The sequence below is a fragment of the Cygnus olor genome, chromosome 5 (genome assembly GCF_009769625.2).
Source record: "Cygnus olor isolate bCygOlo1 chromosome 5, bCygOlo1.pri.v2, whole genome shotgun sequence".
Lineage (NCBI taxonomy): Eukaryota > Metazoa > Chordata > Aves > Anseriformes > Anatidae > Cygnus > Cygnus olor.
This window is the reverse complement of record NC_049173.1, coordinates 34,115,615-34,130,255: the sequence shown is the minus strand read 5'-3', so window position 1 is coordinate 34,130,255 and position 14,641 is coordinate 34,115,615. Positions and strand designations below refer to the sequence as shown.

Here is a 14,641-nt window from a genome sequence, read left to right as displayed (position 1 = left end):
GCTTAATGACAGACTGCCCACTCTTTTTAATTTAACAACTCTGTAGTCCACTCAACTTCCTGAAGAACTTACCTTCCACGACCACACGTTGACAATCATGTCATGCTGGTACCCCACTGACACAATGTACTTGGAGCTGGGCGAGAATGCCACACAGGCCACCCCATACTTGTGCTCTTGGAGCTCGGCCACCTGGGTTCTCTCAGCGACATCCCACACCCGAACAGCCGGCATGTGTCCGCTCTGGAGGGGAGAAGAACACACACAGAACAGGAAACAACTCTTGAGGGCAATTCTGACAGATTCAAGCATACATAAGTGGGGGGGCTTGGAAAAAGATGTCTAGTTGCTGGAATCACAGCAGGGTAAGGTTAGACTCAAGTTCCTTCAAATCTTTAAAGCCCAAGTTGAGGCTGCCAACCTAATGAGCATATGCATTTCAACAGGTGTCTGAAGGCGCTAAGACTACCTCCCTTGCTTTAATCCTTTTCTTACCCTCCTCACAAAACACCCAAAGACTATAACACTACCTTTCATGTACATCCCTGATCTTTCCAAAGGGAATTCATGGCCAGTTTCTGAAAAGGATTACATGACATTGCATCTCTGGACTCAGTGCAATGAAAGGCATTGGACACAACATGGACATCGGAGATCCCAAACCAGGTCATGATGTGACTGTTCAAGTTAATTATCACACACCATTTCAGGGAGGCATCTGGGAGACTAACAGTACCATTTCTGTCACAAAGGTAACACGTGAATGCATGCTGCCTGAAAGAACATGGGCAAGGTAGTATCAGAGAAAGGCATTGAGAGAATAGACGTCCTTTGTCTTTATGTTTGTTCTCAAAAGAAAGAGAAGCTCATAGACTTCAGAAATGCTAAGTCAGCACCTTTTGCCAGACAATTCCATTTTTTTCTTTAGTTATTTGTTATTAAAGAAAAATAAAACAAGAAACAGAAGATGAGCTGAAATGTTGGCCAAGAAATTGCCTGATGAGCAAATCCTACTCAAGAGTCTATCATGATTTCACGTTGTAACGTTGTAATCTGTCAAAACGGTAGCTTGCCCGATAACATTTCCATGGCAACATGGCAAAACAGTACCTTTTCTGATCAGGGTTAAGTCGTTTGACTGTGTGGGAGAGGCAACTCCGAACACAAGGAGGAGAAATCAAATCTTTAGCAACTCAGAACTGTGAATGTTTAATTGTCTTGTCCAAAAGCTTTGCCAAGCAACTGCTTGTTGCCCAGAAAAGTGCTATGGTCAGATTTTGCTGCAGTTAGTGCAGTTCTCCTGCACAGCAGAGCTCAGGTCTGAAGCTGGCTGTCAAGATGCTACAGTGAGCTAAATCAGCTGCTCTTTCAAGCAATTACTGTACTTAAACAAATGCATATGTGTGTGTATATATATATATATATATTTCCTAACATCTTAGCATAAACCTGTGGACCTTAAGAAATTGAATTCATATTCAATCATATAATAAATGTTCACCAAAAGCAAGCTCTGCGTCATCCCCATGCATGAGCAATTTATGCCTCCATAGGGAGAAAAAAAATTAATTTTCCTTTGTATTGAAATATTCAAAAGACATTTGATGTGCATGGTATGCCAAGGACAAATCTCTGTGCTCTCCTTCCTGAAAAGCCAGTCGTGCAGGAAGCTAAGTTGCTAAGAGGCAGAATTAGCATGAGGCTGCTAAAAGCGAGTTTGACAAAGTGAACTCAGTAAGCATTTCCCTGGGGGACCACCCACAAGACCAAGCAAGAAGAGGCTGCTGACACCGGCAGGGGACACCACTCCACCAAGTTCGAACTCAGATGTCAGGCATGTGGGAGGATACAAAAAGAGAAATGGCCTTACAACAGGGCAAGAGGAGACATGTTTTGCAACAAGGCAAAAAAAAACAACACATCAACTTTCAAGTATAACTGGAAAAGCTTTTTTTTTTGTTGTTTGTTTAAATCAAAACTTGCCCTTTGCCCCAGTGAAGTGTCAAACTGGAAAGCTTGGGTTGTCAGTAAGAAAAATATCCACTTCATTTCTAATGTCTTTTTCTACCTCACATGAAAAGAATAGAGCAGCAGACAGGTACAAAAAAAGAGTTTGTTTTTAATTTATTTACTTCTGTACACATAAAAGAAAATTACATATAAAATTATAAGGCTTTTTTTTATATACCTTACAACTTCTAGAGGATAAGGAGCAATTAAAAACAAATTACAGTATAAAATCTTGTGCTTTCACTAAAAAGTTAACAACAACAAAATCTCTGATGCTCTGATGGAATATCCATGTTTTTGTTTTTTGTGTGTGTCAAGGTAGCCTCCATCTCAAAACACTACTGTTTCTACTGTTAGCCTAATCCATGCAGGATTCAGGCTAGGGAGCTACCCAGTGGCATGACAGCTGCCATCACAGTGACTGCTCCAGGGACCTCTGGAGTGAACAGCCTCCTTCTTGACAGGACTGTGATATACTTCTCTGTGGCTGAGGCTCAGGAGGGGACGTGTTTCACACATGCTCACTCCCCATGTCTTACAGAGGCACAGAAACTAATGATAAATTATTATTAATCACACACAAGAGCAAACTGAGCCCAACTATAAGGGGGACAGGCAACATTTCTGTGGATTTCTAACATCCAGCAATTCCAAACTCATGACATACAGTCCATGTTCTGAACTTCTCATGCACAATAGACATGCGGTGGAGTCATTCTTATTCTCCCCCTTAGGCATGTTTGAAAAGAAGTAATTGTCGCCCCCAGCCAAACATACAATGCCAAACCACAGGCACCAGCATCTTTTGTCACTATTCCTAAAGCTTCAATCCACATGCACTTTTCACTTTTTCCACAACACTGTTCAGCTTCAGCTACATCCTAAATCCTGAAGCAACAATGATAAATTCTGTCCAAGATTAAGGACCATCCAAGTACTCTTCACTAGGCTAGAGTAGAGCCATGCTGTGTTCCCTTTCGCTTATTTTCACCCTATCTTCAGGCCACAGAAGCCACCCCAGAAGATCTGTCCCACAAGCCGATGAAAGAAAGCACACTAAAAAACTGCAAGCAGGAGTCCAGAGCCACCCATAATCCAGCTGGTCCACCCAAAGATACAACATTAGAAGAGATTTCTGTGTAAAGGTAACTCACTGGCTTGTTTTTTCTAACACTCTACCATGCTTCAAAATGTGCTGGACAAGGTGTGTCTCCTCTCACACTTACCTCTCCTGTAACCAAATATTTTCCATCTGGAGAGAAAGCAAGTGCTGTAATTGTTTTCCTAAAACAGAGAAAATGACACTGAGAAACATTTCCAACATGTGATTTCATTTCAATACATCATGACTGGGGAGTAGGCTGGGACAAACTGGAAAGAGGCTCAAATCACATGTAATAGCCTGACATAATAGTTTTCTTTTACCAGACGTCTTAACACTTGCCCTGGTGATTCCCTGGTGCTCAAGTCTGTAGCAGCATGCCTACAGCACTGGAAAAACTCCAGAAGTCAAGGTTTATCTTCATGTTTATGCCTTTATTCCAGATGCAGGACCATGTCCCAGTCCTGGCTCCAATAATGAGGAAATAGTTTCAGGTAAAAAAAAATCATACAGATACCATGGAGTTCTTGCAAGACTCCCTCCATGTCACGCCTGCTAAAGTTCCTCATGAGGCCACAACATTTCTGAGCTGTTGCCTCATCAATAACAGCACCCCACATTAGAAGGAGCTAGAGTCGAGCCAGCAGGCAGCCTCTCCCCAAGGCAACTCACTGAGAGGGGATTTAGCTGGAGCAACAACAACTCCCACTTTGTTCAAGCCATAAAAACCTTGAAATTCATCTCCCACAGAAAGCAAGCCAGCTTGAAACTTCACTCACCTGGAACTGTTCAGAATATGGTGTTGCTTATTTTTTCTAGGGTTGAACAGCACAACAACACACCTAGATGGAGGAAACAGAAGAACAACATAAGTATTTGTATAAAGAAAAAAAAAAAAAGAGCCATCCTTGCTGGCAGAGCAGCAGCATAAGCAGCCCCAAAAAGCTGTGCCATACCCCAGCCTCATAGGCTGAGCTGTGCTTAACTGGGAAGTGCAAAGGAAGAATTGCACGTCTCTCCCATGTTGAGGTATACCGTGTGCTAGTATCATAAATAATTGTCTCTTGCATCTGTGAGCCCTGAGTCTCTGATTGTTCAAGCTGTACATAAAGATTAGTCATGAAAGTCTATGCAATGGCCCTAATGGATTAGGTTCCCTGCCATAAACATGACCCTATGTACTGAGCACCAAACCATCACGTCTAGACCAGAGCAAGAATGTCAGGATGAAGGAAAGAGGTCCTCTTTCAGAAAAGCTCAGGGTTGGGATGAGGAGCTGTACCTTGTCCATAACACTAGAAAGGACAGAAAGCTGTTGAGTATAGCATGGTGGCTATACTTGAGGTGGCTGGCCGGTTAAGAAGTGAAAAACTATGATGCCAAAACCTATTGACCTGAGGGACATATCTGAATAAACAACTTGCTTAGGGGCTCTGCAGAAATCTCTATTACTTGCTTCTGCAGCTCATCTGAAACTCCTGGTAAGCAATACAATCACCTCCATCAGGAGCAAACCAGTCGCTGGCTGGGAGGGGCGTGAAGGAGAAGAGGCTCTTCTTCCCCACAGATATTTCCAATAGCTTGTTGCCTTGGTGTCTCAGCCTGGAGTATTCCCAGGCCCTGCATCTTCCCCACTCTCCACAAACACTTAACACAATTTCAAAAATCCTCATGTAACAGCATTTGTCTTGTCTTGTAGAAGAGAGCAGTAGCCAGTGGATATGAAAAAAAAAACAAAACACCCCCACACAAGGCCCTTCCTGCTCTCGCCTGAAAGCATAAAAGGAAGGGAAAATTGGCCTCAGGCAGAACAGCAATTGCTCTAATGACTTGGTGCCCTGTCTCTCACTTCACCTCTAAAACAGAAATCGTGGCTTTTGTCTCTCGCTCTGTATGTGCACACTGCCAGAGCTCGGAGTCCCGGCTCCTCCTCCCGCAGCTGTGCCAGCAGAGCACTGAAGGATGCCCCGGCCCCGCTGCCAGCAGTCCTCACTGCTGGGGACTTCACTCACGTCACCGTCACGCTGGGGCTCACCCACGACGTGTGCCAGGCCACAGACACCAGTCACAGGAGAAACACAGGAGGGAGAAGTTGTAGAGCTGGCCTGAAGCAGCCAAGCAGAAAGGCAAAAGCTGAGCCATTGCAGGAGCCAACTTTTGACGCAGGCTGCAAACCCGTGCCCTGGGCAGCACGGCACTGTGCTCGCCAACACCAGGTCCTCCTGGCCCCTCTCTGTTCTCCCAGCAGCGGTCAGGGCGAGCAGTGCTGCAGGCACGGCTCGGGTTTGACAGGGTCTCACCTGGGCTGGCAGGTGTGCATTTTGAGAGGGAAAAGAGAAGAGGAAGGAGGACTGACGCACCAAGGCCTTGCGCTCAGAACCCTTGAGCTGCCACACTCCACTAACATCACTAGCTCAAAGCAGACACTGTCAGAGGGTACCAAAGCTTTAACCTCCACATCACCAACCAGTCACAAGAAATGCCCCCCAGTCAGACTGTTCTACATTTCCACCCATGCCTCACACAAAAGGCCAAGGTCATAAAAGCACCAAACTTTCCTAACGGTTAAGTCAGACAGCCATGACCAGAGACACAATCTTGTGAAAGAGCAGTGAAAGTGTAAATAAGGAGCCCATTCAGATTGGGACTGAGCCTTCCACGCTTTTCACCCCAGAGAACCAAACTCGGAAGTTTCAAGTCAAAGCTATGCTATTTATTTCTGAAGGATTAGTGTAAAGAAGCAGGTGGTTTGTGATCCATTAACAAGTCAGGGGAGGTTAAGCCTTGCAAATCACAAGATATGAAATAGGAAGTTAGCAGATGTGAGAATCCATCTAATCCCAAGCCTTCAGCTAAGCAGAAAAGCAAAGTAAAACTCCATTCTGTGAAGTTGGATAGGTTTAATGGACAAAAATCCTGCTGGGTTATGACAGTGATGAATTTTGCTCACAATAAGCTTCAAAGAAAGCATTAGAAAGAATCAAGGAAAGACACAACATCCTGACAAATACCTTCCTATGCATCCTGCACAGAAAAAAGACTTCAGAGAAGTGAACACAGTCTAAAAACACAGAAAAGATGCAAAAAACAAGCCACAGTCTTCAAACCAGGCAAGCAAACAAACCACTTCCTAGAATAGTATAGTGAAACGCTAAGGGCTTTGCCCTTAGTAACTTACACAGCAGAGCCTTTGACCACTTACAATCATGAGTTTTAGCTTGAATGTGCTCCAGAGCTGGCTGTCTCCCTGCCAGCCTGCCTTCCTGCAGGCTTCCTCGCCCCTTCTTAGCTCCCAGAGAAGACCAGGCCCCACAGGGGAGGCGAGGGCCCCCCAGCTCACACACGAACTGACAAAGCACTCCAGCAGCCACGCATGCTCTAGTCCCACAGCAGCAGGCACAGACATGGATATTTTAACTCTGTCTTAACACACCTATGTCAGATTCACTGAGTCAGACTCATAATGAACAAACACTATCTGGAAGGGAAAAAGAAAAAATCAGTGTCTCCTTACTAGACTGCAAGCATTGATTTATGCCACAAAAAGGTCACTTTAACCCATACTTTTACAGAAACAAGTTTGCAAGTGGTTATATTGAGTTGTAAACCACATTTGCTAATTGATTATGGCCTTGTATACCAATAAAGTTATTTGGCTAGGCTAAACTAGTCTTTTCAACTTGCTTTCTTAAATGAGCTGCTACCCAACAACAGCTACCCCACTGCTCTGCTGGTTTTCCACCATCACCCTCCTGTCTGCCATGCACAGGGGCAATGACGACTCCGGGCAGCTCCAAGAGTACCTTATTCAGCAGGATGGCAGCCAGGAGCCACACATCCCATGGCAGGGCACAGGCACTGTTCTGGGAGTCAGCAGCACCTGACTTGGAAAACTGGCTCCCTCTCAAAATGCATGGGAAGGTGTGCAGTCGTGGAGAGCACATCTCAAAGAGCAGAAGTTAACTAGTTTCACCATTTTAACCACTTCTGAGTGTTCAGGGCGACCTCAGTGCCTGCTCAGACACTTGCAGCTCAGCTCGGCATGGCCCCGGCGCAGCTCCTCCACCCCACGCAGCCAGCAAGTCATTCTTCAGCAGAACCCGCAGCAGTTCTCCAGACAAGGTAGCTCAGAGCCCATGGGGATGCTGGGTGTGCTGTTTTAACAAGGTAAATTGGTCTAGCAAAATACAGGGAATGGAGACAAGGAATGGTCAGATCTCTGACCCACCTATTCAATGCTTCCTCCAACTTCATTATGGCTACCAAGCCCTCAGGAGACTCAAAGTACCTACTCCTTTCCGTTTATATTGGCTTTAATCTTAGTCAAAATAGTAAAAAAAATTACCATGGAAAATTGCATATAAGAGCATACACCCATCTATCCGCCCTACACTTTTGTCTGCTGCTTTATAGGACTGCATTCAGCATTTTACAGCCAGAGGGGTGGAAAGGACGCAAGGGATGAGAGCACTCAGCTTTTTGTTCCTAGCCTCCCACTGTGGATGCAGACCAAGCAAAGTACTTCAGACGTGCACTGTATAATGGTCACATCACCTCTCTGCCCACCCCACCCCTTCCCCAAACTGAAGCTGTCAAAACAAACTCAAGTTCTCAAGGCACTTTTGTCTGAAGAGAACTTTTTCAATGCTAGTGCCAACATGAAAACTAACACCAGCTTCAAAAGCACCTCACATGGGACCTACAAACACCACTGACCTAGTGCACTCGAGCTGTTCAGAAGGTCAGCATTGTTAGCAATCTTGTTTCAGCACAAACTCTACCTTCTCTGCAGCTGCAGGCAGGGCTCGATGACATCAGCATCTTTTCATCCATGAATACATCCTGATTTCCAAGACATTTACAGAAAATATTCACTGCCATACGGATTACTGCTGTACAAACCGTCTATCAGCCAGCTGAGATCAAGTGTCTTGTTTGTTTGCATGCTGGTTCCTGCAGGGGCCATTGGCAATTGCACACATATTTAAGGAATTATTTCTAGGTCTATGATGTCACCCACAACCTTCAAGCAACACCTTCCTGATGCGAGCAGCTTTTAAAGACAAGTTGGCTGCGGATTCCCTCCCAGGTCTCCTCTTCCCCGTGGGGCACCCAGGTAACTTCAAACACAAACAAAGGACAGAATCGTCTGTCACAGCTACGTCAAGGATTTTTGCAGACAGCTCCATCAGGGAGCCCATGTGGGTCAGGCAGCAAGGAAGCAGGGAAAGGCCCCTGGCAGAGTTTTCCAAACCTCCATGAAGGCGCAGCCCTATCTTGCACACGCACAACTGTGCACCATATATGCAGATAAAAAGCTGGTGTTGTTTCAAAGGGGGAAAAGAGGAGGGGAAGGAGTGTCCAAACAGTTCCCATTGGCTCCTGCAAAAGGAAAAAAAGCCCAAAGTATAAAAAAGAAGCAATTTCCCTAAGCTAAATATAGGAGCAGGAATGGAGAGGAATCGGACGTCAGTATCACATTTACATGAAGCATCTGACTCACTAAGTCAGCAGCAGCGGATCACCCCGTGCCCCCCCCTTTTACTTCTGCCTCTCCTCCTACCAGCTTCACTCCTGTTGTTCCCCAGATCCTAGTTCCTGAACATCTCCTCATTGCCCTCCTTGCACATCCCTCCAGTCTCAGCTGCCTTCCTCCACCCACTTTCTTCCTCACCCTTCTTCAGCAAGCTAATATCAAACAGACCTCTGCACAAGTCAGTTTTCTCCATCCCTTCCCTCTGCAGGACACCCACCCCTCCAGGAAAATGAGAAGTCAGCGATTGCATTCCTTTCCCAAGTTATCCATCAACCAGCATTGCCCTATCTTGCAGGACGCGGGACCAGAGGCCGAGTTCACAGGTCCAATCCTCCTCTCCTAAATGTATATAGTTTATGCTGGAAAGAGAATGTTGTATGGAGGAAAGAAAACTCCATTAAGATGCCCAAACCAATTTTGGCTACCCCTCCCCCCCAATAGTTTCCTTTCATGCTGCTGCAAGAATAAATGAAAAGAGCAAACAGTCCCATCCCTTCAAAATTAGTCCATTTCTCACTTTCTGGCTCATACTCTGCTCTCTTCCCCAGACCCAAAGCTATTCAAATGAGACTGCAACAGCTTCCTACGCACAAAATGCATGAAAAAGAAAAAAGGCATTGATAAGAACAAAATCTTTTTTACACTGCACTGGTTGCCAAGGGAAGCTTGATCAGAGTGAAGCAGCGTCTACAAAAGCTGGTGTTAATTTTCTGTGTTGCAATTCTTCCTGCCAAAAAGCTTCTTTAATTCGTAGCCAGTACTGGGAGTGGGTTAACAGCGATGAGAGAGGACGTGCACGTTGACTATGTAACTGAATAGGTATTTTCATGCAAGCTATATTAATTAAATGCATTCTGAGAAGAAAGGCGTATCTGTTGAGAGGTTAAGAGTTGGGTATCGTTGCCTGAGAATAAAAGGCTTCAGAGCTCCCTGCACCAAACCATGACCAAGAAGACCGGAAGAACAGCAGTTAGAGATGCAGAGAAATTCATGCTTCAGAAACAAACACAGGCTAATGGAAAGACACGACTGCTGAACAAGAAACCCACTTTAAAAAAAAAAAAAAAAGTCATCCATACATGTAAGCATTGCTAGGCTAAGAGAGTAGAAATTTCTGGTTGCCAACCTGGGACACATCTGTTTTGCTAAAAAGGCTGGGTGGCACCCCAAACCTGCAGGACTGGGAACTAAAATGCAGCACAAAAAAGGCTCTGCTCCAAAAAACACAAGAATGGCCACACCAGATCAAACTCAGGTCCAGTATCTTGCCTCCAACAGCAGCCAAAAGCACAGGCCTAGGGAAGAACACAGCAGATTGTAAAGATACTTTCCAGACTGCTCTTCCAGCCTCCAAGAATTTGGCAGTCGGAGCTATCTTAAGCCAGTGGGAGAAAGATTCTTGGTTTTGACCCATTTACCAGCATCAGCACAGCCTCAGCCAAACTGAGTTTTAGCCAGCTAGCTCCCACCTGCACAAGTCTCTCGTGTATTTAGACCAACCCATAAAAATTTAGAGCTTTGTGCCTTCAGGCCTCTCCTCTTCAAAATCTCTGACAAAAATGGGAGAAATCATAGGGGGAGCCTGCAAAACAGCATTGGTCCCCACAGCTTCCCCTGCCACACAGCCACCACAGGGCATTTCTCTCCACAGGTCTTCTCCATCACACGTAATGGAAGCAGGAAATCCGATGAAAATCTGGTTGCACCCACACATAGAGAGGGAAAGCAACACAATAAATTCAGCCTAGAAGGTAGAGCAGAACTGACAAGAAGGATTTGTAGAAATAACCCTCAAAGGGACAAAGGCAGCCTCTGCTCCCCTGCCACCCAGCCTCTCCTGAACTCACACCAGTCATTACTGATAGCCCAGACCGGACTTGTCTGAGGGAACACAAGATGAAGGAGCCTAATGACCTCTCTGCCCAGTGCCACTGGCTTTGCATAACCACAGGACAGTGCTCTGATTGCTGTCCTCAGCCGAGGCAGGGTAACACCAGTGCCAGCTCACTTCCCAGTCATCCTCCACCGCACTGAGAAGAGCAAAGCATGCAAGAGGACAACTGCTGCATCCCCAACTATGGCAGCCTCAAAATGCTCCTCCCAAAAACCTGTGCCTATGGGATCTGCTGGCCTCCATAGAAAGAGGCCACGGGGGGACAGGGCTTGGTGCTCCTGACTTTCACAATGCCAGTGCAGGTTCCTGCTGTGCATGGTGAACCACTTCCACTGGCAGCTCTCAGCAGCCCCTTCACATCTACCAGACTGTTTCTTTAAAACAACCAGTTACATGTCTGGCCTTAAGCTGCAGGTGGCAGGAAACAGATACACAGATTTGAAAAGATACCCAAGATACTGTAAAATAAGACGTCCAAAACCTCAGTGCATAAGTGGATGAAAAGATCTAATATGGAGGAGAGGTTGTGAGTGTTTGCCAATCCAGGCCCCTCTTATTCCATAAAAAAGACAGCGCTGAAGTTTCAGCTCTAACAAGAACACAGAGGAAAACCTGGAGGGCTGAAGGAATCCTGCCTGCCTCATACCAGAGCAAGGGCACTGCCTGTCATATGCACTGGCCACGATTATTTTCAACTGGTCCTACTGATCTCTCTTCAATGTATCCTCATCCCCTTGGAACAAAACTCCAATGCTAGGTTATTTCAAGGTATTTTTTAAGGGGCAGGGTGGAAGGAGGAAGAGTTTTAAGACTGGCAACCCTTCTAACACTGGCCAAGCATAAGCACAGGATGATGATTCAGGACAACAAAGCCAGGCTCTGCGCTTCACACAAAATGGATGCAGGGACACAATGGATGCCCAGGTCCTGCCTCCCTTGTGTAGGCCACATCCAACTCCCCAGCAGCCATGCTGGAGCCAGAGACACAACAACAGTGCTCTCAGGAGGGTGACGGCTTTCTGCAGCACTGCACAACGAGGAGGCACCTCTCATGGGGGGCAGAGCTGGGCCACGTGGCCACTGTGAAAGATCTGGACAAGAAACGTGAGGGGGAAACAGAGGGGTGAAACAAGCTCAGAGGAAAACCTAAGCTAAGTCTAAAGCAGCGTACTAACCGGGAATTGTTACAGTTGCAAGGAAGATGAAAATGACTCAAATCAATTGTTGCGGCTCACGGCTGCCTAGTCACCAGTGATTCAGCAGGAACTTCAGCTTCAAAACGTCCTCGTTCCCTTCAGTGCTCCAAAGCCAGGAGAGGAAGAAAAACCTCCTGGATTAGAATTGTGCTGCTTAGGAACCTGGATAAAACCCTCTTCCAGCAGGCCTAAGGACAGGCCACCTCCTCTGTGGAACATCCCTTCTCCTCCTCCAGCCCGTAGCAGCGGGAGGCGGAACAACAAAGCCAGGCAAAGCAGCAGCCACACGTACACACACTGAACTGTGTGTCAGCCTGCACGTCTGAGCAGCTTCAAAGGACATATGGCATAGATGACACATGCATGTGCACCAATACATACACCTTCAAGCATACATACGTGTATATATACACGTGGCTCATGACTGACTATATAAAATACTGGGTCCACATTCCTCCTTCTCCCTCCAAAACCACTCACTTCCCCTCAGGCAGGCAAGCGATGCCAGCAATACACCTACATGAACTTTTAAATCGACTGGGCTGGGAGTAGGAGTTGCAGAATTGTGTTTTATTTCAGTGCTCTTGGCAAACACCCACTGAACACTGCAAAGCAGCAGCAGCCCCGGGGGCTAGAGCAATGAGCAACTGATGACAGGAAGGCTAGAGGAATAAAAGGCTCACTGAGACAGTTCATGACAAGGAATTGTGCTGATCAGTTAGGCAGGAGAGACTGAGAAGCAGTAGAAAATGGAGCCTTGAGCAGAACCCGACTGGTCTCAGGTGCTACTAAGATGATTGAAGCAAAAAAACAGAACACAGCTGCAGACCTGAGGAGCTTTCACCAGGGCAGTGAATGTAACTTTTTCCAGGATGGATGCTCTGGAATCACAGCATGCTGAGGTGTTGTTCATTTTTGAAAAAGGGCTTGTCTCCATACACTGAGAACTTCTCCCAGAGTTATGGCTGCCACAGGCACATCAACAAGCAGAAGAGAACATCTCTCAGTCCTTACAGAGCAGCCAAGACACCTGCTTCAGGGATCTCCTGCTCCCCAGCCATGCTCCACCCCTCCCTCCTCTAACTCCCAAGAGCCAGTTCCTCTTCCACCAGCAGCTGGCCGACAGCCCCAGATTTGTCTTCCATAGCACAAGTGAAAAACCCGAGGTGCCAAAACCCCTGTGTTTGGAGGAGGAGGATGAACAGCAAGAAGCTGCAAACAATGTATAGCCCTGTAACGTGGTATTGCCATTCTCAGCAACAGGCTGTGAGCTTTGTACTGAGCCTGAAAGCCCTCAGGCCTGTGGGGCTCGCTCTGTCTGAACTTTTCTTGACCTGCCTACAGCTTTGTTTCACTTGGGTTAGCTGTGACAGCAGTTTCTCTAACTGGCCAGGTGTCTGTGGCTCATTTGTTTTACTTGTTTACCTTTGTGTGATACAGACACAGTTTTATATAAATAACAGTAACAAGCAGATACTTTATGTAGAATGTGGTATTTACAACCAACACAGTGATGTAGTGGAGAGAAACGCAGGCACGGTGTGATAGCAGAGGCCTTGAGAAGCGGAGAGGCGACGCTGCACAGAGCAGTAGAGGCATGGGGTGATAAGAGGTGAGGCACCTGCTTGGCAGCAGAGACCCCACAGCTCTGGGCAACTCACCCACGGTCAGAGAAAGTAATACAGACCTGGAGCTGGACAAAACTGGAGTAACAAAGAAACAATACCTAACATGCATAAAAGACACCATACAAAGTGAATTCAGAAGTAACATGGAGCTGCAGACCAGCTAGGAAACAGAAAGGTGTAAAAGCATGTTAGCAAGTATTTTAATAAAGTCACCTCAAACAGACCCTGGACTGAGGAAGAAGCAGGCAGCCACATCCACATCACATTCCTCCCTGCGAAGGACTGCAAAGGCTGAACACTTACGGTTTTACCCTCTAGCTACTACCTTTGAAGATCCAGAGGAAGAACACAAGGGTGAGCATAACACCATGCACAAGGGACAGAAATGAAGAAATGTGTTGCAGTTTTAGTTGTATTATCCCCATTACTGAGACTTTCTGTATAGAAGTATTCTAATGCATTATTATTCTCTTTTTCATGTAACAGTTAGTGGTAGACTAATACTGGTTCCTGAATCACAGTTCTGAGATTTCAGTTATATTAACAATAAATTATTGCCTTTTTGATATATACATGCGCACACACATGTATAAGGGGTGTTTTCTCTTTGTCACGCTCGAAGTGCTTATAGGCAAAGTCCAAAGGCAATGCCTGGGAGAAGAGGAAAGAAAATGCACAGATCTAGGGGAAGAGGAAACAGTCAAAGACAAGAGAAGAAAAGAAGAAACTTTTCTTTTGTTTTTAATAAAAAACAAACAGTCATTCAGAGGGGAAGACAAGAACGACACAGATATAGAAAAGCAAAGTTTACAAGAAAATTACTGCAGAAACATGAAATCGGCCACCAAGCTGTGAGCAGATTCAGCTCTCCAGCCCAACTGAGAAAGGCTGGGAGCTCCCCCCGAGGCACCCTCCTGGGAGCGAGCAGCTCCCTGAAAAGATGCACAGCCCCAGCTGGGATTACACAAGAACATCTAGATTTACACTTCAGGTCTGCGCTGACTTCCCTGTAAGTGCAGTTCCTACCATGCCACAAAGTCTTGAAAGCTGAAGTTTCTTCCTTTTAAAATCGAGTCGCAGAGGAAAACCACATCCCACTTGCAAACAATTGGCCAACACCTCTGTTTCCAGCAGCAAGTGCAGCCAGAGGATTCCCTCACCATACCAGAGCAGCTCCTGGGCAGCACGGAGAAAGCTCTATGCATCAAACTCATCAGCTGGGGCAGACGAACGTGGCAGCTCGTGGCAGGTGCCTCGGGGCTGTAATTGTTTTAC

At 46.2% G+C, this 14,641-nt stretch overlaps 1 protein-coding gene across 11 annotated transcripts in view; it reads right to left on the bottom strand.

The window, feature by feature from the left end:
- The window catches only part of MAPKBP1 (mitogen-activated protein kinase binding protein 1), a 96,681-nt gene that overhangs the window by 43,755 nt on the left and 38,285 nt on the right, over positions 1 to 14,641 (bottom strand). For all 11 annotated transcript variants that reach the window (XM_040557974.1, XM_040557983.1, XM_040557975.1 and 8 more), the window contains 3 exons: positions 3,892 to 3,954; positions 3,237 to 3,294; positions 73 to 243 (listed from right to left, as the gene is read on the bottom strand). In XM_040557974.1, coding sequence (XP_040413908.1) covers positions 73 to 243; positions 3,237 to 3,294; positions 3,892 to 3,954 — 292 coding nt within the window. The remainder of the gene's footprint in view (positions 1 to 72; positions 244 to 3,236; positions 3,295 to 3,891; positions 3,955 to 14,641) is intronic.